The sequence below is a fragment of the Vidua chalybeata genome, chromosome 3 (genome assembly GCF_026979565.1).
Source record: "Vidua chalybeata isolate OUT-0048 chromosome 3, bVidCha1 merged haplotype, whole genome shotgun sequence".
Lineage (NCBI taxonomy): Eukaryota > Metazoa > Chordata > Aves > Passeriformes > Viduidae > Vidua > Vidua chalybeata.
This window is the reverse complement of record NC_071532.1, coordinates 49,765,402-49,788,750: the sequence shown is the minus strand read 5'-3', so window position 1 is coordinate 49,788,750 and position 23,349 is coordinate 49,765,402. Positions and strand designations below refer to the sequence as shown.

General features: G+C 39.8%; 1 protein-coding gene across 1 annotated transcript; it reads left to right on the top strand.

Annotated features, from left to right (window-relative positions):
- Nucleotides 1-222: 222 nt before the first annotated feature.
- On the top strand, nucleotides 223-21,617 carry IFNGR1 (interferon gamma receptor 1). The gene is made up of 7 exons (XM_053937925.1): nucleotides 223-355; nucleotides 6,960-7,074; nucleotides 7,459-7,631; nucleotides 9,026-9,174; nucleotides 9,869-10,040; nucleotides 11,069-11,184; nucleotides 17,130-21,617. Exons 1-7 carry the CDS (start codon nucleotides 268-270, stop codon nucleotides 17,619-17,621), a joined length of 1,305 nt encoding a protein of 434 aa, XP_053793900.1. The 5' UTR covers nucleotides 223-267; the 3' UTR covers nucleotides 17,622-21,617.
- The last annotated feature ends 1,732 nt before the right edge of the window (nucleotides 21,618-23,349 follow it).

Sequence of the window (23,349 nt, the reverse complement as noted above, 5' to 3'; positions counted from 1 at the left end):
CAAAACATCCCCCTCACTGCTGGGGCCGCTGCCAAGCCACAGTTCCGCAGCTTCCTCCCTCCTCCCCTTCCCGCGGCGCCCCTCGGGCGCTGCCCGGCGGTGACCCCACGGCCGCCGCCCGCCCCCGCACTATCATTGCCGGGCATCCCGCCTCTTCCTGCCCGGCGCAGGCGCCGCAGCGGGGTGGGGCGGAGAGCGGGCGTGGGACAGGGAGCACCGCGGGGCTCTGTGTGCGGGGCGGCCTCCGCTCGGTCCCCGCCGGGCGCCATGTGGGTGCTGCTGTCCCTCCTGGCTGTCGCGGCGCTGCTAGCGCCCCGCCGGAGCGCGGCTTCCCAGGAGGAGCAGCCGCCCGCAGGTAACGGGCGGGGCGAGGCGGGGGGATGGGGCGGCCCGGGCAGGCCGACCGACTGATGGCAGCACGGGTCACCCGAGGGCCGGCGGCACCGGCACCGGCCGTGCCGCGCCCTGTCCCGGAACCCTCCGTGACCGAGCGCCGCCGGTGGGGCCGCTGGCCCCGCGTCGCTGCCGCCGCCCGCCGCGGGCATAGGGAGCCATCGGGGCAGTGCGAGCGGCCGGGCGGCGGCGGGAGGAGCCCCCGCTCCCCGGGGCTGTGCCGCGCTGCCCCGCCGAGGGGCCCCGGCCCCGGCGAGCTCTCTCGGGTGCGCGGTTCAGCCGAGCCCCGGAGGCCGTCTGGTGGCGCGCCGGCGGCGCGCTGGTGACATCAGCCTTGTTTTCGGGTGTTCGCACATTTCTGGCACGCATAGCAGGAGCTGCGTGTGCGTCGGACAGGCCTGCTCCGCTGCGCTTTATGACTTCATATGTCTAAAGAAGTAGAGAAACTGGGAATTTCGGTGCGAAAATGGGGAGCACAGGACTGGGGAGTGTAAAGAAGGTATGGGGATCACGGCCTGGAACACGCACATTTTGACCAAGCACTCCTGGGGAGGAGTGGCTTGCCAACGGAGAACAGCGTGGTGTCTCTGTTTGCACGGCAAGTAAACTATGAAAGAAATAGTCAGGCTTACTAGTTTCATTTTAAACTGGAAAAGTTCATTAAGAACAGAGGTTGCTGTGTAATAGTCAAAAGGGAACATGCATTTAATTTTTATTGAGACTAGTGAGAGCTGGCTGTGTGCCCAGGCTCCTTGGATTCTGCAAATGGAGATTTCTTGGGGTTCAGATCCATGCCTAGGTGAAGTGACTGAACTTGATTGCCCCTGGGCATGGGCCACACCATGCTTTGGAAGTCTGCTTAGCTTTGTCTGATAGGGACTAGTGGTGCTAAAAACGGCAAGCTGCCTAGAAGCAGAAGGCTCACTTTTCTGCATGCAGGTGGAGCAAACCTTCAGCTCAAAGGAGCAGAATGTATTTTTGAGTTAAGTTTTGAAAACTCCAGCAGTATTTTGTTGGTGACTTGTATTCAGCTTGGTCACAGCCTCTATAGGTAAACCCTTTCATTTTAGTGAACAAAAGCATAATGAAGGGAATTCTTATTGACAATTCTGTGTATTAGTTGAATGAGAATGCTGGTTTTATATGTAATGACTAATAACATGTCCTTACTTTTTATACTATTGATGCAAGCAGATGTGCTGACCTACAGGGGAAGAATTAAGGTAGAAAGGGAAGTCTGAACCATGTTTATGATGCTGTCACATATAGAATAGCAGAATGGGTCAGGTTGGAAGTGACCACAGTGGGTCATCTGGTCCAGTCTTCCTGCTCAATCATGGTCATCCTAGAGCACATGGCACAGGATTGCATCCAGATGGTTCTTGAGTATTTTCAGTGAGGGAGACTCTGCAGCCTTTCTGGGCAATCTATTCCAGTGCTTGGTCACTCACATAATAAATAAGTTCTTCCTCATATTCAGGTGGACCTTTCTGTATGTTAGTTTCTGCCCTTTGCTTCTTGTTCTGTTGCTTGGCACCAGTGAGAAACTGTCTTCTTGGCACTCCTCCTTCAGGTACTTGTAGATGTTGGTGAGGTCCCCTCTCGGTCATCTGCTCATGAGACTGAACAGGCCCAGCTCCCTCAGCCTTTCCTCATAACGGAGATGCCCCAATTCCTTGATCAGTTCTGTAGCTCTCTGCTGGACCTGCTCCACAAACTTCATGTCTCTCTTGTACTAAGGAGCCCAGAATTTCCATGGTAACAGTTGTATGACTACTTTTTCCCCTTAAATCTTACAGGGCTTTCAATGTGCCAGTAGTATAATACATATATCAAGGCGGAGTGTGTAATGGGGAAGTGTTCAGTCAGTAGGACACCGTTTTCCTTAGAAAAGGAATGAAGCCAGACAACCCAGCAGCAGTTGGAACACCTCCTGCATTTCCTGCAGCTGAGTGCCTAATGTGCCTGCATTGACAGGCCTCTGACCCCACAGTGGCGCTGGGCACTTGCTGATGGGAACTCTCAGTCTTTATTTTAGTATCGTGGAAGACAAGGTCTGTGGTCAAGGTGAAGAAGATTTAGAGGCTGTGATAGTGGTGCAGGTGCTAACTGCACATTGTAAGCCACATTTCCAAGGCTGTGTGTAGTTCATTTAGGCAGCTGACTTCCTGTTGTATGTGATAATCATGGTGGCCTTGAGTTGTTTATTATTCAGATTACTGACATTCATAGCAATTTACTGTCAAGCTGCAAACAAAAACAAATTAGATGGTAGAAGGTGCTGTATTTAGATATCATCTATTGCAACACTTCTCAGCTATAACAAAAGGGATGAACACTCATAAAATAGATAAAACAATATTTAGCTTATATTATTGCATCCGTTTTTTAAGTGTCTACCATGTGCAACTTGCTGTGGTTTTTCTCAAGATGGTGATCTCAGTCTACCTCTCCTCTTAGTATAGCTTACAACCTTGCGGAGATTTTTGTCATAAACAATGATTTTTAAAACTCCATAGAACAATGTCAAACCTCTGAGCCCTTAGAAAATAAAATTCTGTTGTAAATAGCAGCTGTAAAAATGCTCTATCTACCGTATATAATGTTTGTTCATGATACTTGGGAAATCATTTAAGTTCATTCCAGTAAATATTTAAAAAATTAGTAGCTTTAAATTTTTCACCAATCATGGTACTCATTTAATTTGTAAACTAATTCCTTTGTGAATTTGAGGTCTTTCGAGAACTTCTGGTAGAACCTTCTGCATAAATTGCTGTTACATCCATTAAATTAAGCTTGTTTTCAGTAACTTTTTAAAGGAAGTACCATTCAGGTATGGGAGTGGCATTACAAGAGAAATGCATGTCCTGGGTTTCTTTTGGAAGAATAAATGAAAGTTGGCCAAGGCAAGCACATGCAAGCATTTTCACATACACCTCGTGGCTGCTCCCTCTTAAAAGAAAGCCAGTCATCTCACAGGTACAAAATTTCTTCATCACCTTGCTCCTTAGTGCTTCCCAGTCTGCCAAGCTCCCAACCAAGCACAGCCAACAGGCAACTCCCCTCCAGCAGTCTGACAGGAGCAGGACCTGTTTAGTGCCTGGCCAGAAGTGCACAGAGAGGGGCCACACTAACCCAGGTGTGCTGCCTTGAAGGGGAGCATGGCAGAAGGCAGAACCACTGCTCTGCCAGACATTTTCCATTCTTCCCCAAGGCACGTGCTTGGTGCTCCCGCAGCCTGTGGTGAGCAGTGACCTCTTCCTGTTCCGTTTTGGTCCTGTGGTGCTGGGCAGTGCTCCTAACTTTTGTCTAGCCCCCAGATGGCTGAACTCTGCTTTTAGTGCAATTTTGTTTGATTTAGTACAGATTGAAGTGAGGATATAAGTAATTAGGAGGACTGTTTTGTCAAGGTTTAACCAAACCCCATGCAGCTGCTTGTTCACTCCATTACCAGCAGGACTGAGGAGGGAATCAGAAGGGTAAAAGCTGGAGAACTCATGGATTGAGATAAAGACAGTTTAATAGGGAAAGCAAAAGCTGTGCACATAAGCAGAGCAAAGCAGGGAATTAATTCACTGCTTCCCATGAGCAGGCAGGTGTTCAGCCATCTCCAGGCAAGCAGGGCCCCACATGGGTAGACAAACACCATCACTCCAAATGTCCCACACTTCCTCCTTCTTCCCCCCACTTTATGTACTGGGTGTGATGCAGCACAGAAAGCGGCAATACCCTGGCCACTTGCCAGCCCATGCATATCGCCATGGCTGTTACCAGAATGTTCCCAGGCACAATACTGTGAGGTGATAAGCAGTACTGCAAGCAGTGAAAGCAAAGAGCACTGGACTCTGAGCACTGGACTCGGAATATACAGTCAGGAAAGTGAGCCTCAGGGCAAGCCACAGGAGCTAAACAGCACTAACAGTTGTAAATATAGTGTGGTACTTCCCAGTCAAGTCTGTTGTTAACTCAAACCCTTTGAAGTTGGGCGAAAAAAAAAAAAAAAAGGAAAAATAGCCTTCAGAGATAGACTAAATTCTTTTTATGTATTCTTTTCATCCTTAACATTGACTTGCTGCTTTCTGAATCCATCTTTCAGAGTATGGGTTGCTTTATTGCCACCTTTTTTTTCTGTTTGGTTTTTTTTTTTTTTCAGTGCATATGGCTGCAGAATACTGCAGAAGCATTTAAAGGTAGTGCAAATTTATCTGATCTTTTTTCCATTTTCTTAATTTTCATGGGTGGCAAAAGCTACGGAGAGTGGCTTTTTTGCATTTGTGAAGTCAACAGAACTGCTACCCTTTCTGGGTGCAGTTTAAGTGGATATGTGAGCTCAGGTCCCCCTATGGGCCACTTACATAAGACTTGGATTCAGTGATCCTTGTGGGTCCCTTCAAACTCAGAATATTCTATGAATCTGTGAGCTGAAGCAACTGTAAGTAGAGTCCAGGGTTGGCACAAGGAAGGTACACTTCTCCCAGTCAGGGGCCCAGAAGAGACCAACTGGTTATTATTGCAGCTATCTGTCTTTACAAGATGAATTAACCATGACTCTACAGCAGAGTTCAAACTGTTGTCCCTCTTGGCCTGTTAAAGTGGCTTGTAAGTGTCTTCCTATGATGTGTCACTTGGGGAGTATAAGTATTTGTTTGTTTTTAATGGAAATCTAAAAAAGGAACAAACTTTCAAAATATATTTTTAGTTGTTATTTTTTTCAGTTTGTATTTTCAAGGTTTCAGTTTGTGCTTTCACTCTGTATTTCAGTGCCTAAATGATGTTTAAAAGTCACATATAACTTGAATGAACTTCTGCTGCTTTTAGGGCCGCTGTTGTCTCAGATAGCTGTACCATAAACTCTGCATTGTGGATTCATCGGGCCCTGTTCTATTACGTGCATTACTGCACTTCAGTTGAATTCTGGTTGTGTAAGCAGTGCTGACAAATCCCTCTGTGTATACAATAATGCTAGAATGAGGGAAGGAAGTTCAGTCTTGCACAAGATACAAGAATCAGGCTTTGAAAGCTGTCTCATTTTTACATCTTGGAAATGTCCAGTTCATTGAATTAATTTTTCCTTTAGGCAGTGCATTGCTGGTTACTAATCAGCAGGGGCCTCCCCAAGCCTTAGGCAGATGATGGAGGGGGCCCTACTGTAACATTTGCTACCTCATTCAGTGCTCTGGGTCAGCCCCTTATGTTAAGCAGGTTATTTTGTGTAATAGTACACAAAAGTTAAAATTCTTTAAGGCTAGCTACACTGTAGCTTAAAAGTACATATTTGAAGTAATGTTTGTGCGCTTTCACCTGTCTGTGCTTGACGCCTCTTCTGTCAACTTGTCACCTTTTTTTTCCTTGTGGTTGTGAATTTGATGATTATGTTCCTTTTCTTCCAATAGCTGAAATACCACTCCTGTATGTATTAAAACAAACCACAGTACTGCTTGCAGAATGACCTATATTACATCAAACCTTTGTGGTTGTCAATAGCATATCTCAGCCTCTACATATCACTTTCAGTAATGTGTTATATTTGTGGTTTATTCTTAGGATGTGAAAATTGTTTACTTTCCCTAACTGTATCACAGAGTGAAGTTGTAGTACTTGCTTTGTGAACAAGAGCAAGTCTGAGTTCCCTCAGCAGTTTGTAAAAGCCACATTGACAATACTAGGGGTGCCAAACCAGACATTGAGAAGCTGAGTTATAACAGATTCAGTTAAATGACCTTAATTTCTCTTCTCTTCCTGGGTGTCATGTGGCAGCCTTCAATATTTACAGGATCCTGTATTATTCCTTCCCCTGCAGTTGCTCCCTTGGTATCCCTCTTGGGATTGCTGCTTGAAACAGATACTTGGCTGCACATGGAAGACTGTCAGTGTTGCTTCTTATTTTTGGATTGCTTTACTACATTACCTCTGATGTTGTTTGCTAAGTGTACTTCAAATGCATTCCTTCAAAAGGAACTACATTGTAGCTTCAGTGTTCAAATTCCTTACAAATGTTTGTAGTTTATTTTGGTCATCACAGCTGACTGAAGATACTGCTGGAGTGGTAGAAGTATTACTGGTAGAAATTCATAGGAAATCCAGGCTTACCCTAGGAGACCTGTTGTACTCTGGCCTTGATACTCCAGCTCTGGTGCCATTTCCCAGCCCATCGACTCCAATTCAATTTCTGAACAGCAAGAGAAATCTACAGGAACTGGACTGATCTCCTCTAACTTGAGTACTCAAGTCTTACAACCTGTCTTGCTGTTATATCTGTAAAAGACCAACACAGGGGTATAATCATCACCTGATACAGGCTGTCTGATGGACTTGCTTTCAGTGGGAATGGGTTATCTGATGTTGCAAAGAGGACAAAAGCTGTCTCTGCAGGAAAGGTGAGTAATAGATCAGCTTACAGGGCTCATAGATGTTTGTACTGGTGACAGACTAGCTCATTTAGGGGATGTATTTGTGATTTTTATGTTTAGCATGTTGCCTTTTCCAAATAATTTAGAAGTACATTTGGCCGTTCTTGTGTTTGCAAAGGTCTGTTTATCAAAGTGCAATTGTTCTCTTCATTCTAGTGCCTTCACCAACGGGGATTGTAGTAACATCTGAAAATTTCAAAACAGTTTTGCATTGGCAGTACCCACCTATGTCTGAAACTCCACATTTTATTGTGGAAATCAAGCCTTACAAGTAAGTTCTAACTATTTTATTATTTCCTATACCTGATATTCTCTAGAAGCACATAAAAGTAGTCAATCCCTGTTAAATTCTCTTGTTTCTATGAAGTGAGGTCACGTAGGGTGAAGGCTGCTCAAGTGTAAATTAAGGCAAAATTTGACAAGTGAAAGGTTGAGGTTGGCAGGGATCTCTGGAGGTCATCTGGTCCAAACCCCGATCCATGATTATGTCCAGTTGACTTTTGAATATCCCAAGGGGAAGAGACTCCACAACCTCCCTGGGCAATCTGTGCCCTCACAGGTCCTGGCCACCCTCACAGTTTTTTGTTACAGGCAGTGTATTGTACAGAATTGTGCAGTTGAAATTGTATTAATTATTACTTGATCTGATTTACAGTTCAGGTCGCTATAAGAACGTCTCAACCTGTGTGAACACTTCAGCTCATTTTTGTGACCTCTCAAAGGAAATATGTGACCCTTATTCATCTCATTGGCTTCAAGTTAAAGCTGTTGTTGGGTCACAACAGTCTGAATATGTTGAGGCAAATGAGTTTATTTTGCAAAGGCACGGTAAGTTGTATCTAAACTAAACCTTGTAATTTTTTCCAAACATTTTAGTAATTATTCTTTTTGCTCTGTTACTGCATTACATTTGGGAATGTCTTACAGCCAGGAGTCCAGGATGAAATGAATCATGATGATGCTTGGTAGGAGCTTCATGGTGCTTGCTAGCTCTTACTCTGTGGTGTCTGAGTATTTGTTTCAAAATGTCTAAAGGCAAGAAGGTGATGCTGATGGTGCACTCTGAATTCTTCCCATGTTCCAGACACCAGTTTAGGGTAGGAAACTGTCACCAGATAACATGGACCTTTAAGCATCACTGAAGTAGCAATGTATTGCTTGACACTAGAATGCCATGTACTGATAGTATTCCCTAGATACCTGAAGCTAAAAGCTGGATAAATACTGGATAACTAAGTTACTAGTACTTCATGTAAATACTTTGGGCTGGTTTGGAAAAAATCAGACTTTAACATCAGTACTGTAAAAGTAAATTTTGTGTCTACAGTCCAGTGTGGCAGGCCCTGGCATTGCATGGGCAGTGCAAAGGAAATGCAACAGAGTCAGGAAAGACTGAGAGACGTCTTACCATGCTTGCTCCATTCCAAACATACAGCTTTCAGGGAGAAGCTGGCCCATGAGATTCTATCTGAATTCTATCTATTCCTGAATTGCTAGAGCCGAAGGAGTGGAGTCCCTCTTTGCTTTCTGCTATGATTACGTCCCCACTCAGCAGTCCTATTACTTGAAATAGTGGCTGGTTTCTATAGTTTGACAAAAGGAACAAGTCATGGTGCTAATGCTCAATGTGACAGTTTCCAGAAAATTGGTGGCCATATATGGAGAAAAGAGACAAAATCCTTTTCCCATTGAACAAGAAACATATATTCAGTCAGACCATTAGACACAAAAAAATCACATAGGCCATTGCCATGGGAAATCCAATGCTTCCAAATGGTGCTCATGGTGAGATTTGTTTAGCTTTTCATATAGCCTTTGTTTCAATGCAGTATTGTTTTTAACTGAGGTGATTTATGGTGGGATCTAGTCAGCGGGATCTTGTGTTTGGTTCTTGTTCATGTATATGTTTAATTGCTGTTAGCTTTTTCTGTTGTCAGCTGAATTTTTATGGCCTTACTCATGTAGGAAAGTTAAATTCCTTAGTAGTGAAATTCATCATGGACAATCAGTTTCCATTTTAGAAGCTGATTAGTTAATGTATCCAAATGCCTTCATTACTTCTAAGCATCAGAGAGGTCTTACCACACCTATGCAATATTCACGGCATGGAAATAAAGATGTAACTCTTCTCAAATCTCTGATGAATTTTGGAAAGTTAACAATAAATGCCACATTTTATGTTAAAAGCTTTGGCCTAATAGCAATGGTGCAATATGTTGCAGGAAAAATAGGACCACCAAAACTGAATATCTCAAGACATGGTGATAAAATCCTGGTTGATATTTACCATCCTGTATTCCCTCATTCTTGTATTGAAGACATTTATTCAAATCTGGCATACTTGGTGACTGTTTGGGATAGTGAAAATAAGGTAGGTTCCAAAAATAAAATTTAAAATTGAAAACACTTTTTTACCTTAAATGCCTATACAAGGGATTTATGCCTATGACGCATGGAGGTAACAGGTATCAAGAAAACAGTTGAACACCTGATATGTTGAGCACTTTACAATGAGATATGTGAATGAAAGGTCTGTATTTTAGTTGTCCAAATGAGTGCTTGCAACAAAAATTAGATTATTGCATTAACTGTACATGAGATAAGGGTTACTCGATCACATGCTGCTGTTTCTGCATACATGCTAAAACACTGATAATTTAACTTGTGCCCCTCTCACTTGTCTAAAGAGACATTTCATTTAAGAAAATTGCCTTTCAAGGTATTTATACAAGGTTATTTAGCAATCACGGAGGGTGAAGGTGGGGAAAATTACAACAGGTGTGTTTACTTAAAGTTAGCTTTTCATATGCATCCAGGTGCAAGTTTTATAAATGTGAATCTCTACTATGAACAGCAAAAAATTTTAGGTGGAAAATACCATGCTCTGATCAAATATAGCATCTTAAGGTAGCCAGTAAGCCAATGGTCACACAGCCTTTGCAAGGCATATGAGTGATGTAGGAAGCACATCACTCATATGTTGTAACATTTTTTGAAGTAGTGGAAGGTACTGTAATATTGTTCTAGTGACTCAAAGGATATAACATGTCTTCCATTTTTTTCAGACTGAAGAGCTCTATGAGGACAACTGTACAATGCAAAAGTGTACCCTCAAAATCCCAGTTCTTACTGAAAGTTCCACTTACTGTGTTTCAGCAAAAGGAATTTTTGATTCTCTGATGGTTGGCACTCCATCAGAGGAAAGTTGCATTCCTGCTCCTCTCAGGCAGACATCAAGTAAGAGGATTCAAATGCTATATTAAAAAAATACTGAATCTGAAGACAGATCTGATCTAGCAAGTATTTGATGCTTGGGGTGCCTTTGGGAGAATAGAAAAAGTAGGGAAAGCTTAGTCAGTCTTTTCCAAATGCACTTTGACAGTTCTGACCTTTACAAATCATGTATAATTTTCAAGTGACCCTGAATATTTTTGGGGTGTTTTTCCTGTTTTGGTATTACAAAACGTATTTCTATTGCACATGAACACGGTGTAATTAAAAAAATCACAAATGGATCATTCACTGAGCTATGTGGTTTTCACAGGCATTGTCTGTTCTAGCAAATGGCTTTTTGCTCAGCCTCATCACTGAGGGTGATATGTATAGACTTTTAACTGGAAGCAACTATAAACTTATGGTCATTAAATTATTACTGTCTTTTTCTTAATTAAAGAGAACAAAAGGCAAATAGTGACCCAAATTTTTAACTCTGAATCTCTTACAAACACTGAGGTTGTACTTCATCATAGCTTGTATATTTCAGCAAAGAGATAAAATATAAGCAGTCTTCTTGAATGCACAGGAGCAGCTGGATTAAGGAGGGCATTAAGGAGAGTCAGACTAGTGGAGTCCTACTGTAATTGTTAACAATTCTGTGTTTTGGAAGATACCATATTTTAATTTTATTGTACATAAACTCTGTATAGTTACGTCAGTTAAGATGCTAGCACATAGAAGGTATACAAATCTCATTATCCCCATCTGTCATCTCTAAGGAACAAAAAAGTAGTTGCAAAATTCCTTTATTTCTATAAAAATGTGAATAGGTTTATATAAACTGAAAAGCTTCTGCCATTCTAGTTTTTATTTGCTCCATAAAAGTCTTATGCATTAAGTTTTCCTGAGTGAAAAAAGGTAGTAGATTGACAAATTCACACATTACAGCTAAGCATTCTGAGCTATTAGAATTTCTGAAGATATTCTAAATGATACAGCAGTGGCTTGTTTTTCCAAAATTCCTAGTAGACTTTGCTTTAACTTCTTAGGTACACATGGTATCATCATTCTGTGTGTTGTTTTTGGGATCTTGACGGTAATACTGACAGTATATTGTGGCTGCAAGAAACTAAGGAAAAATAACATACAGCTGCCTAAGTCTTTGGTAAGTTCTGTAACTACTGTGTGTTTATGCCAATCTCTTGGGTTTGTTTGGTTGGGGTTTTTTTTAATTTTTAACCATGGTCTCATAGATATTTAGGATTTATGCCAGTCTAATATTCTGATAGCATTTGCAACCAGATGCCTCTTAGTTTTTTAGGGCTAGACTTCAGTCTCTCTTTAACTGAAGTAGCAGTAGTTGGCCTAGTTTGAGAACTTGGTTCTTAAAATCAGTGTGTGCATACCTAGGCAGGTTTGTGTTCGCTCTAGTAGCAGAGACACAAAACCACAGAATCACTGATGTGAGAAGATACTTTTAGAGGTCATCTACCCAAAGCCTTTTGCTCAAGCACAAGAGCAAGTTAGCCATGAGCATATCCAGATGGCTTTTGAATACCTGCAAGGAAGGAGACTCCACAGCTACTGTGGACAATCTATGCCAATGTTACACCACCCTCACAGTTTTTCTTAACTTCAGAAAAAATTCCATGTGTTTCAGTTTGTGCCCAATTCCTTTTCTCCTGTCATAGGAGCTGTGAGATTGCTTCATTAAATGGTAGTAGTAGCAATTCTGCTAATTGCTACAATATTCTTAGTAATGTGCAGAGTAAGGGGAGGGAGTAATAGTTCTGTAGGAAGAGGGAAGGAGGACATGCGGAAGTCTGTTCTCACACTGAGCAGTCACAGGAAAGTCAACAGCTGCTCTATCTTTAAAACTTCCTGTAGCCATCCTTAGGAAACAGAGTGGATGTTCCTTAAAGAGCAGCATCACTCCTTGGTTTCATGTCAGGCCAGAGTGGAGTATCTAAGAACTACTGTTGTAATATTCTCCTGGTGTCATTATAGTCACAACAAATGAACTACCACAACTTCAAAGAGCTGCCACCTGAGGCAGTAGTAAAAAGAAATCATAGTAAGGATATCTTCTCAGTGGATGGAGTAAGTCTCATTTATAGAGAGAGTAGACAACAATCTTTGATTCCATGGTCTTCAGTTTCAAAACCCTTTAAAATGGCCTCTCCATAGTCAATGCCCAAGATTCCTCTGGGCATTGTGTTCTTTAGAATAGAATATTAGGATCTGTGTTCTTTAGAATAGAATATTAGGAGCTGAAATTGCTCCAACTAAATGAAGATATCCAAGCCAGAGGTGGTCCCTTTGTAGTAAAGCAGTGATCTAGCCCATGCACATCTGGTCAGACAAAATGCTTTCTAAAATTCCCGTTTCTTTCCATGGACTGTGATGGAGCCAGGGGACTAGTTTAGAGGTAGCCATTCAGACTGTAGGCTTTAAAAAAATCAGTTGAAAGAAACCTCTCTGATATCTGCAGCTAGGCCCCAATATCAAAGCGGACACTGGAGACTTTTTGTCATGTTCACACCAGTGTGTACTTGTCTGAATATGTAACTTTGTGTCTTATGTACACACAACAGTAATTTCTGTGAAGACCATTCATTGTAGCAAGAGATGGCTCATGCAGGATTACAGTGCTGTGCTCAGTGGATCCATATTTATTTTGGCTTTCCAATAGCACTGTGATATCTCATCTAAAGGATCAGGAAGCAGAATATCACAAATAGAATGTGTGCTTCTTAACACCTGTGAGCTTCCTGATGCATGCTCCAACTTGAGCTCACTTTATAGAAACTCAAGTGTGTGCCCATATTCTCATTTTACTGGGCTAGATGTTACTTTGTGGTTCCTAGGTTCCAGTACCACAGTATGGTTCATGTCCTACATCCTATTTTATTGCTAAGGAGCTGAATAAAGCTTACAACTATTTATAAATATTGTTAGCTAGGTGGTCAGGCACTGAGACAATAATTATTTTATGGTTAATCATTTAAAGTAATGAACAAGCAGTTCAATTAATATGAATGATACATTTGATTATATGACATTATCTCTATAGACTTAATGCCACTTGGAGCCTGTCACTGACCTTTGAATACTAGGCATTTCTTTCTGTACAGGTTATGATCATTGTGCCTTAGCTGAGCTTGTCTGAAAATAAAACATCTAGGGAGTTTTTCCATCTATTAAAAGGCTGGGCAAGACTTCCTACCTTAGGACTGCTAATTTTCTGTGATCTCCTTCCTGGCACCTCTGAGTAGATGCTAAAGCATCATTTGAGTGACTTCCAGCACTTGGAATTTTCCAACAGAAAGGAAAATAAGAAAGAGTACCCATTAAGCAGCTACCTTTGTGAGTCTTATATACTCAGAGAACGGAAAAAATATCCATTGTCAATTAGAGCTCCAGAGCTTTTATACTGTCTTTTCTATGCTGTTTGTAACTGCCAAGAATTACATATCAGTCATGTCTTGCTCCTATTTCCACAGTGCAGCTGTCATTTGATACAGGCAATGAATGATTGTCTTCATCAGAAAACCTGTTTGTTTAAATGTCTAAACATCATTATAGAATCCTACCAGGAACATGCATATGTGAAATGAGACAGATTCCTTTACAAGACATCATGTTAGTCTTCTGCCTGGATCAAAGGAATCACTTCCAGCAGTTCAGCTATAGTTAAAATTCCTTTTCATTTATATCACAAAAAATATTGCAGGAGGCTGTCTCTTTCTACCCATTGTCTTCAGTCATTGCAATTTATCCTGTGGCTATTCCTGTACTAGATTTTTGTTCTAAGATCTGTGATAAGGGCTTACCCACTTTTAAAGGAACCCAATTTTCTGATGTGCTGTGGGCATCTCTCTCTCTGCTTTAACTTCCCTCTCTTTTTCTTCAGTGTCTTTTATCTCTGAATGGTAGCAAATATTTTGGGAGTAGAAAACATTTACTCTCAAGAGAAAAGTGAAAGTTGAGTTTTACTTAAGCCTACTTTTCTGTTTTCTGCTGGTGCTTTTTCTGGTTCTGACAGGAATGTCAGGACTGTCAGGCTGTGCTCTTTGTAGAACACTTAAGGATATTCAGAAAACACTTGGGAATTTTCTTTGCAGCTCTGTTTTTTCTTGGTTATACAACATATATTTTTGATGTGGAGAAATTAATTGTTCCCGTAAATATTGATTGACACTTGTCACAAATAATTGTCATCTTACAAGAGAGAAGCTGCTTCATTGCTTTTGTGAAAACTTTTTTTTTCCCCTGTGAGCATCTCTAGGGGGCAGTCACATAGTCTTCTCTTTATAAATTTATGTAGCATTAATGTTTTGTGGAACCATGCAGAGACCACATTTTTGCCATCATCCTAATAAGATTTGAAATGGAGTTTCAAATGGAGTCTCAAACTCTCCTTCATGAAATGTACACCTGAAAATTACTTGGAATTCATAGGTGGACACATCATTAGAAAAGGAAGTTAAGAAAGAATTGGTAATTACCTTAACTGTTACGGATTCCTTGGGATATGTTATTTATCTGTGCCCTTGAGCCTGACTTTCAGCAGGGTGTCTTACTAGTCTGTTGAGACAGTGAAAGGCCTGAAAGCTCAGGTGCTGTTATTGGAGATAGGAAGTTATGTGAGTACCTGCACATGCCAGGAAATACTGCTGATAACCATCACTGGCTGTCAGTTTGCTAGGTAATGTGAATAAAAGAAAAATATTAACTTACCTATAGTAAATACTTCAAATAGCAACCGTATCTTAATTACCCTTGTTACTTAAGATCTTTTGAATGTTACTGTAATAAGCATTCAGTTACTGTAATCAACTGATTCTTATCTTTGAAGCTAGAAACAACTGCATGAGTTGCTGAATTGTCTTGTAGTCATGACTCAGTGACTTCTAAAAAACCTTTGATACCAGGAAACACGCAGGAGTTTTTTCTTCTGATCACTTCCTTCTTTCATGAGTGGGAACAGGAGTGTCTTTACACCATCATGCCCTGGTCAGAAACTTGTCAAGAGAAAAATGGGTTTCCTTTTTTGAGAAGTCTTGGATGTAGTTGTACAGAGAATATGCATTTTATCCCCAAAGTCTCGGAAGTATTGCCAGTGCTCACCGTGAAATGCTTGACCTGTGTAGAATGCAAGGTGATCCCTTAACAGATTTTAGGACTTTTTAGTGATTTTTTAGTGCTGTGTCCTAAAAGGACAGAAATAAGAATTCACTGGGTTTTGTTTTTAATTTTAGTTTAGCGTGTGCTAGTATGGGGAGAGATGGAAAGCTGAAAATGCAGCTTTTGACCATGGTTTCTGTAATACTTTGTTGTAATTCGCATTCCTCAAGTATTCCACCTTACACAGAGAATTACCTTCTCTTGTCACTTGCTGTGCAATTATTGGAGTCAGATGTTTGCTAACCCTCCATCCCAAAAAACTATAGATGCTGGTCCCTTCAAGATCAGTGTTGTATAGCATAAATACCCAATATTTTGGATATATATCCAATATACCTGTATAAAGAGATTCTCAAAAAGTACATTAATCCTTTAAGGTGTTCTTAACATATTGATTGTAATCTGTTACTTGCAACTAACTCTTAAGCATTTCCATGAATTCTCATGGAAATGACTCTGAATATTCTTTATGTAGTATTCTGTTTCCAGAACAGAAAATGAAGATCCAGAGACACTGATGGTTGAGTGGCAGCTAGGTGTAGTGTGTTATGAGCCACCTGAATGCCCTCTTCAGTGTCAACCCTTGATTCCCTTGGGGATTGCCTCACCTTAGTGATGTTCACACAGCTGTTTGTAAAACTAATTCAGATGACCAGTAACTGCTCTTCAGGGAGTGTTTGCTTGACTTGTGGTGGTGTTGCTTGGCTGGTTGGTTTTCCTAAATTGTAATGCTTTTATGGATCCAGCCTTAGCCACAGAGTAGCATCAACAGGTATTAGGGCTGCAGAGGGGTAAGATAAAGTGAGAGATGAAAGCACTTTCTAATGAAGTCAGCACTCTCTGAAGGTATGAATGTGCAGCTACAGTCTCAAAACCTTTTAATCAGAGAAGACTCGAAAAGCAAAGTCAGATTGGATCATCTGGTTTTGATGGCCCTCTCAGTTTTCACACTAGTACAGACTGGGAGGTTATTTGTGTCTTTGTAATTTTTCTTAATGTTATTTTACTTCGTCTTTCCTTCTCCTGTATACATCTCTTTCTTCCAAACTTGCCTCTATCTGAATTTTCAGGCAGTTTATTTTTTTACAAAGTATCTGAAAAAACTGTGATTGTTGTATTTTATTAAGAAATTTGTGGATCTATAATACTTGATATTGTGTGATACACAAACATAGTGAATTACAAAATTTGTGAAAGAACACTATTAACTCTTTCTCCATAGGTGTTCTATGTTCTAGGGAACACCATCAAATAGCTGAAAATTTACCCTACTTTGTTTTTCATTTGTATGTACTCTTGAAAAGACATTTAAAAAAAAAGTATAAAGAATCTAAGCAGCCTGAAGGCATATTGTAATTGTTTAAAACGAGCTGGGGCCTGGCCATTGAAAGAATTCATATTATCAGCCTGTGGAGGGATTTCAAAGTGAAATGTGAAAGTTTGCAGCCTTGAGGAACTGCTTAGTGGCTCTGTGAAGTAAGTTGAGAGACTTCAGCATAGTTACTGGGTGTGTTGTTCACTTCCCTCCTGGTTGAGACAGATACCAGAAATTATCACAGGCACTGTAAGTTACACTCATTAGCTATAGAGTGTGAAAGGTTTCCCCAGCTGAAGAGTATTACGTTGTCTTCTTTTGCTGTTTTCCTCTACATTGGAAACTTCACAGTATAGTGGGTGACATGAAATGGATTTGATCCTTGCAAATATGCTTGCCCAAAGAAAGCATTTTTGAGATCTTGCATATAAGCGTTACTGGAACAGTTAAACTTACGGACATAGGCCAGTGGGCCAGCATCTGTGCCCGATTTTAATTTTGCAGTTTTGTTTTGGAATTTATTAAAATGATGTTAAATTTGTTATTATCAACTTACATATTTTTCCAACTTTTAAACTCGAAGTTGTTTGTTTTTTTTCCCATTTAAGGTCAGTGTGATGAGAAACCTGAACACGGGCGCCTTAATGGGACCAAGATCAGAGGGGAAGTATATATCTGTAACATCAGGCCTCTCGGATTTGCCAGTGAATGGTGAAGTAACCTTGCTGGAGATAGAGTCAAAAGAACAAACTGCTAGTCCTGTGGATTCCTGCGACGGAGAATCTTCTGTCCCTTCCCCAGAGGCACCAGCCAAAGTAGAGGAGGTGCCTATTCAGGAAGGCACAGAGGAGCTCTCTGTTGATGCTGATGAACAAAATTGTGACGTAAAAGAGAGTTACTTCATTTCTAACAGTAGCCAAATGGATATATGCAGTAAGTCTTCAGAGTCAGAGATTTCTACTGCAGAAACACAGCCAACAGTCACTCCAAGCAGCTGCTTCAAGTTTTCTGGCTATGACAAGCCTCACGTTCCATTAGATATGTTGATGATAGATGTTGGTGAAGAGCAGCCTGTGAATGCTTACAGGCCAACTGAGTAGCCAAGATAACTGAAGTGCTTAACCACAACTGAGAAAGAACAGCATTACTGAAGGTTATGGAAAGTCTAGATTAAATTGTGAACATCTACAAGTTGTGCTTGTTCTGATCAGTAAAAAATTGAAAATAGTACCTGAAAATTGCATAAAAAATGTGGGGAAAATTCATAATAACCACTTTTTAAAATGCTTTTATATATAACTCATTATTTCCTATTTGAAATAGTGCTGTGTTTTTTAACAATACTCTATAGAAAGCATACCACTGACTATAAAAGAGCAGCTGTACCATTATTCACTTCTGCTTCAAATCTGGTTCAAAATTAGTTCAATGAATAAAATGCTTAAGAAATCCTTCACTAGATTAGACATGTGCAAGAAATGTTTAAGAGTTTTTACCATTATTGGAGGTATCCTCTTGCTTATCTTCTTCTTTTGAGGAATTCAAAATTCTTCTGGGACACTTTTATCCTAATTTTTAGAACAATATGTTCTCTAAATAGAAATTAATAGATTTTCTTCCAAGCATGTTTTCTAGCAGGATGAAAATCACTGCCATTTCACCTGTTTTAATAACATAATTCAGGAACTATGTAAAATCACCCTCTAAAAATATGACTCAAGACAATAGAAAATAGTGTGATTAAGTTGTACTTCATAAGTTTTGTTGTCATCTGACAGCCTTCTGAATTTTGTATCGTAGAGTTGTAGTTTTGAAAACTGAATATTAAGAATTTTTTATTTTTATATTTTTTTTCATATTGAAATCCATGTAATCCATTTATTTCCCCTTAATCAAGATTTGATAGGTATTTTCTATTTGTAGGAAATGTTTATAGCAATTATTAATGAAGTTTAATTCAGAAAAAAAGAACACTTTACGGGTACAAGTTGGTCCATTCACACAAAATTGTGGGTTTGTTTTAAAAGATATTTCTATAGGATTATCAGAATTGTTAGCCTGTTACAGCAGGTGGGTTTAAAGGAAAACCAGTGTCATAGTACTTCTGTCCTTGCATTTCTCAGTGAAGTTAAGGTGAAGTTAGTTTATATAGCAGTTTCGGGAGTGCTTCTATTCTTGTATATATCAGATATTGACCACAGTGGTACAAAAGATTTAAAGACAATAGCTATTTTTCCCAGCACTCCTTACAGGAAGGTAACAGATTGGTTACCAGGGTTTTGATAATTTTAGGAAAAGCCAAATCAAGCAGGTGAATTTTGTAGTTACAATGTCATGGAAAGCCCAGTTAGTAATTATTAGCTGGCTGTGATTTGTTTCTGCATTATATTCAAACATAGTAAGACCCCCTAGCAACTTTTTCAATGACATGTTCTGGGCTGAGTTCCTAGAAGGCAGTGCTTAGTGACTAACTGCTGAGGATGCACTACTGTGTAGGTCTTCCCATGACAGAGGTGCAGAAAATAACACTCTTGGTGTTACAAGAAGGCTTTTTGAAAATCAGCATTAATTGCACTTGAAACTTCAACTAACCTGACTTTCCAGGTAGTGATGTGGTTCATCACTGAAGCTCCTAGCAGGCTGTCTACAAAGTACATGAGCAGCTGTGTCTTGTGCAAAAATTGGAGTTGATGTAATTTCTTTCTGAGTTTGGAGGTTTGTTGATGAATATGAATTGCAATAAATACGTCAGGAATTTATAAATGTCAGAGAAGTGTTTAAGTTAAGCTTACTTCTGAAAGGATAAAGAGAACATTAAAAACTGTAAAGTTAGTCTTGTTTTTTGGGAAGAAGTTTCTGACCAGACAATTTGCTGAGTATTTTGTTTGCAACTGCTCAGAGTATTTAACCTTGCACTTGGTTGCTTGTTTTCCTTCTGTCAGTTTTGTCAAAAAAGAAATAAAATGTTGATGTTGTCCGGGAATGTCAGGAATTAGCTCTGGTAGTTGTTGGGTTTGATGTATCTGCCACAAAACCAAGATTCTGTCAGAAGCATGCTTTTTTTTTTTTTTTTTTTTAAATTAGATTTACATTCTTAGCAGGCCCTGGTGCTGTTAGAACCAAGACTTAGCATCTTAATTTGTGTGAGCTAAGTTCTGGAAGTTTTTACTTTGCTGACACAGTGGAAGAGGAATGCAGATAGACACATTATAAAACCAAGTTGACTATCTCAGGTTCTTTTCTCTTACCCCTGCAATACAACTACATTGTACATTCTTCTGAAGCTTTCAAATCCCATAGAGTCAAATGTGAGTAAAAGGACCCAGCCAGGAGCTAGGATATCTTTAAGAACAGTGATGTTAAGATCAATAAGAAATGACACAAAAATATAACATACGGGAAAAATTTGTCATGGCAGCTAGTCACTTCTATTGGAAAGGTGGTGTTATTTTAGAAGCTGAAAATCAAAAACAGTGGTATGAGTGCTCTGTACTATATCATGTATATATACAACAGAACTGCTCTTGAAATAAAACCAGGTTTAATGTACATTTAAATCAAAATTTCTGAACTGTAAATACAGAAGCCAGTGAACTAGCACCATCCCTGCAGACTGTCTTCTGTGTGCTGCATACTTACCTAGCGGCACAGGGATAGTTCAGATGTCTAAATTGCTCAGGCCAGTTTACAGCATTTGTAGTTGTGAAATAAGGAAGTTTAAGGGTGCACAAAGCACAGAATCCTTTTACTAGCTGTGACTAGCTGAAAATGTGAGGCCACAGGGAGACAGGATGTGTTTCTGGGTCACTAAGCTCTGTTACCACCAGGCCTGTGTTTAGCAGTTGCCAGCAGTGGTATTGAAAGCCTAAGAGTAGGGCAAGTCATGGTGGTAATTTCTGTTTGGATATGGTCCAGCAGCTTGTAGTGTGAGGATTTCTTGGGATGGGAATGGAAATGCCTTTCCTGCTACAGCTAGTTAGCCTTGCTTTTGCAGTTCTGTAATACCAAATATCTGAGCAATGTGGTTGGCAACCTGTCAGGTAGTATTTATCTGTACATTTTCACTTAATTGAGTTAATTTAATTGATTCATATTCTTGTGATGAAGTAGTTTGCTTGAGCTTCTGAATATTCATACATTGCACCTTGATCCAGAATATGAAAGTGCCTAACATTTATACATTGAAAATAAGTTAATACTCATGCCTTTATAGGCCTATCAGCTATCCAGTATGACACACTTAAAAGGTTTTGCCACTTCAGACCTTTTCAGCTGATTTTTATTCTTGTCCTGGCTGCTTAGCAGTCCTCCCTTCCTCTTGCTTCAAGATGATTTGGGTGATAAGACTCCAAAACGTTATATACTGTGAAAGAGAACTTTACTTTGGCCTCATACCTGCCAACATTTCTAAGAACTTCTTTGGTTCTTCTTCTCGAGTGGACATTGTAACATTGTAATTTTTATTATTAGATCTGCAGTTAACAATGAAGTTTTGTGGCAGTACTGTGTGCTGGCACAAAAACATAGAAGCTGCTTTTGTATGGTTTTCCAAATAAGTCAATAATAGTTTAAAAAAAATTGTCAAATCTACTGATATCTGTGGAAACAAGACAGTTGCATGGAACAGACTCACTTTTTTACTACTTTTTTTTTTAATCTTTTTTTTTATCCTTCATAGAAGATTGCAGAAAAAGAAACTTGCATGAGAAAACCTGTTTTTCTCAGGGTTGCTGAAGTAATTTGCTCTGAAGTCATTCCATGTAAACAGTTGAGTATTAATAAGAGATGTTGTACTTGGCTCAAATTAATAGTTTCAGCATGTCTTTAAAAAAACAAAAACTCAAAAAGCAAAAATGCACAACCAAAATGACAAACCAAACACAAAGCACCTTTTATCTCAGGGAAAGGTGACCTGTGTAGATTCCTTTAGTGTGTTTTTTTTTATAGTTCAGTCCTTTATGAAGTTCTTGTTTATTAATACTCTTTCTCTAATTGAATGCCATTGTTGGGCTGAAATCTGTAATGAAATTCCTGTAAATACTGTACTATTTAAATGTTCTTATATGTAAATTAAAAAAAAAAATCTAAGAAGGAAATTGTGTGTCCTTGCCTCTTTATGACTGTTCTTTTGTTCTGAAATCTAAATGTGCTTTTGAAGCTCTCTCAGTTCATGTTACTTACATGGTGTGTATTTCAGCTTTATTGAGAATCAAAACACTGGGGGAGATGTGTGTGGCCCATCTGTGTGTGTGGATGTGTGCAGCCAGTTCCTGGATCCTACTGACCATCTTCATCCTTGGTGTTGCAGTTTCTCTTCTGCCCTTTGACCCGTTGATGCAGCCTGCAGACTTAAGTCCAGTCCTATTGCTTCAGCCTGGGGCTGTTCCCTTATGTTCTGTTTTAAAATTATGGACAAGGATTAAATGGTCAAACTATTTGAATGGATTCATTGCTACAGAGTGAGGAAAGCTGCTGGCCTTCCTTGGAACTTACTACTGTTAACTAGAAGTTTAAAGATCACAGAAGTCTTATTTTTGCAATGTTTTGATTTCTGCTCTCCAGCCACAGCTTGAAAGAGGAAAAGTATTACAAGCAGAGCAAACAATGAGCAGGCCAACCAAGAGGTTCTGTCTGCCAGCTTTCTCTGTGTCCTGCAAAATTAATCCTGCAGTTGTCAAATCCTTGCAATGTGCACAGTACAGCAGTACAGCTTTTTTTTTTCTGTGCCAACATTGCTTGAATAACAAACTCAAAAATTTAACATCCCTTCAAAAATGCTCTTTCAAAGAGAGTAAATACAATCCTTTCAGACTGAAAATACAGAGCGAAAAAAACAAATAAATTCACTTTGTTTTCTTTCTGGGCATGACTGTTTTGTGGCACATTTTGCAAGTTTATAGCAGCTCAGTTAATAGCAGGAAGAGTGGAGGGTGTGTGTAGTTCCATTCCAGAAGATAAGAACTGTATGTATTGTGTGCTTTCTGCTACCAGGTTTGTAAGAGTTGAGGCCTGTGCTAACTTGCTGCAAATGCGATCAAGCGTGAGATAATTATAACAAGGAAGGAAGGGTTGCAAAAGCTTGCCTGAATGGCTAGAGGGCAGTGGTAGCAAGGAGGTAGAGAGCATCTCTGCCACTTCTCAGTCCTTTCTTCCATGTGGCTTCATCTCAAGTATCAATCTGGCCTTATATTAGGTTTTAATACAGTACTAATTCGTACTCACACCCCAAATCTGACTAGAAATTACAATAAAGTACTGTGAATTTGAACGGTAAATTACAAAGAATTAATTTGTCAATTGCTTCAGCATGTGCAGCAAAACTAGCAATTTTATTTGAGATACACTAAACTTCATTTAAGACAAATACAGAACAAAGCTTTTTTGTCTTTAAGAATCACAGAGTGATGTTATTGGTTTAACAGTCATGTTGCAGTAGACTCGAAACTAACACGTCTGAGAAGTGTGAAAACCAGTTAAGTGTGAAGTGTCCTGTCCTGAAAAGCTCAGAACACCAATTCCTGAATGCTCATAGACTATCCACACAAGATCTTCAGCATTGTATTTATTAAGGAAAACAAAAAAGGCGTGTAAAATGGTGTATATACAAATACAGTAGGTATTTGAAGACAGTGGTGGTAAATATCATTGTAAGAACGGACTTCTTGGTCTAGAGTTTGCATTTCTTGGATAATGGAGAATGATACTGAGAATTCAAAAGACAATCACAGAACTGAGCCACAGGCTAGAAAGTGTGATGCTTGCAAATTTCTCCTTGCAGAAGAGATGAGTGAAAGGCAGATTCTCTTTTTTCTTCCTTCTATTTCTTTT

Excerpts from the sequence above, each read along its gene's own strand:
- IFNGR1 (XM_053937925.1), top strand. The coding sequence starts at position 268 with ATGTGGGTGCTGCTGTCCCTCCTGGCTGTCGCGGCGCTGCTAGCGCCC. Across the intron at positions 9,175-9,868 it reads TTTGGGATAGTGAAAATAAG|ACTGAAGAGCTCTATGAGGA; the intron begins GTAGGTTCCAAA and ends CATTTTTTTCAG. Across the intron at positions 10,041-11,068 it reads TCCTCTCAGGCAGACATCAA|GTACACATGGTATCATCATT; the intron begins GTAAGAGGATTC and ends TTAACTTCTTAG.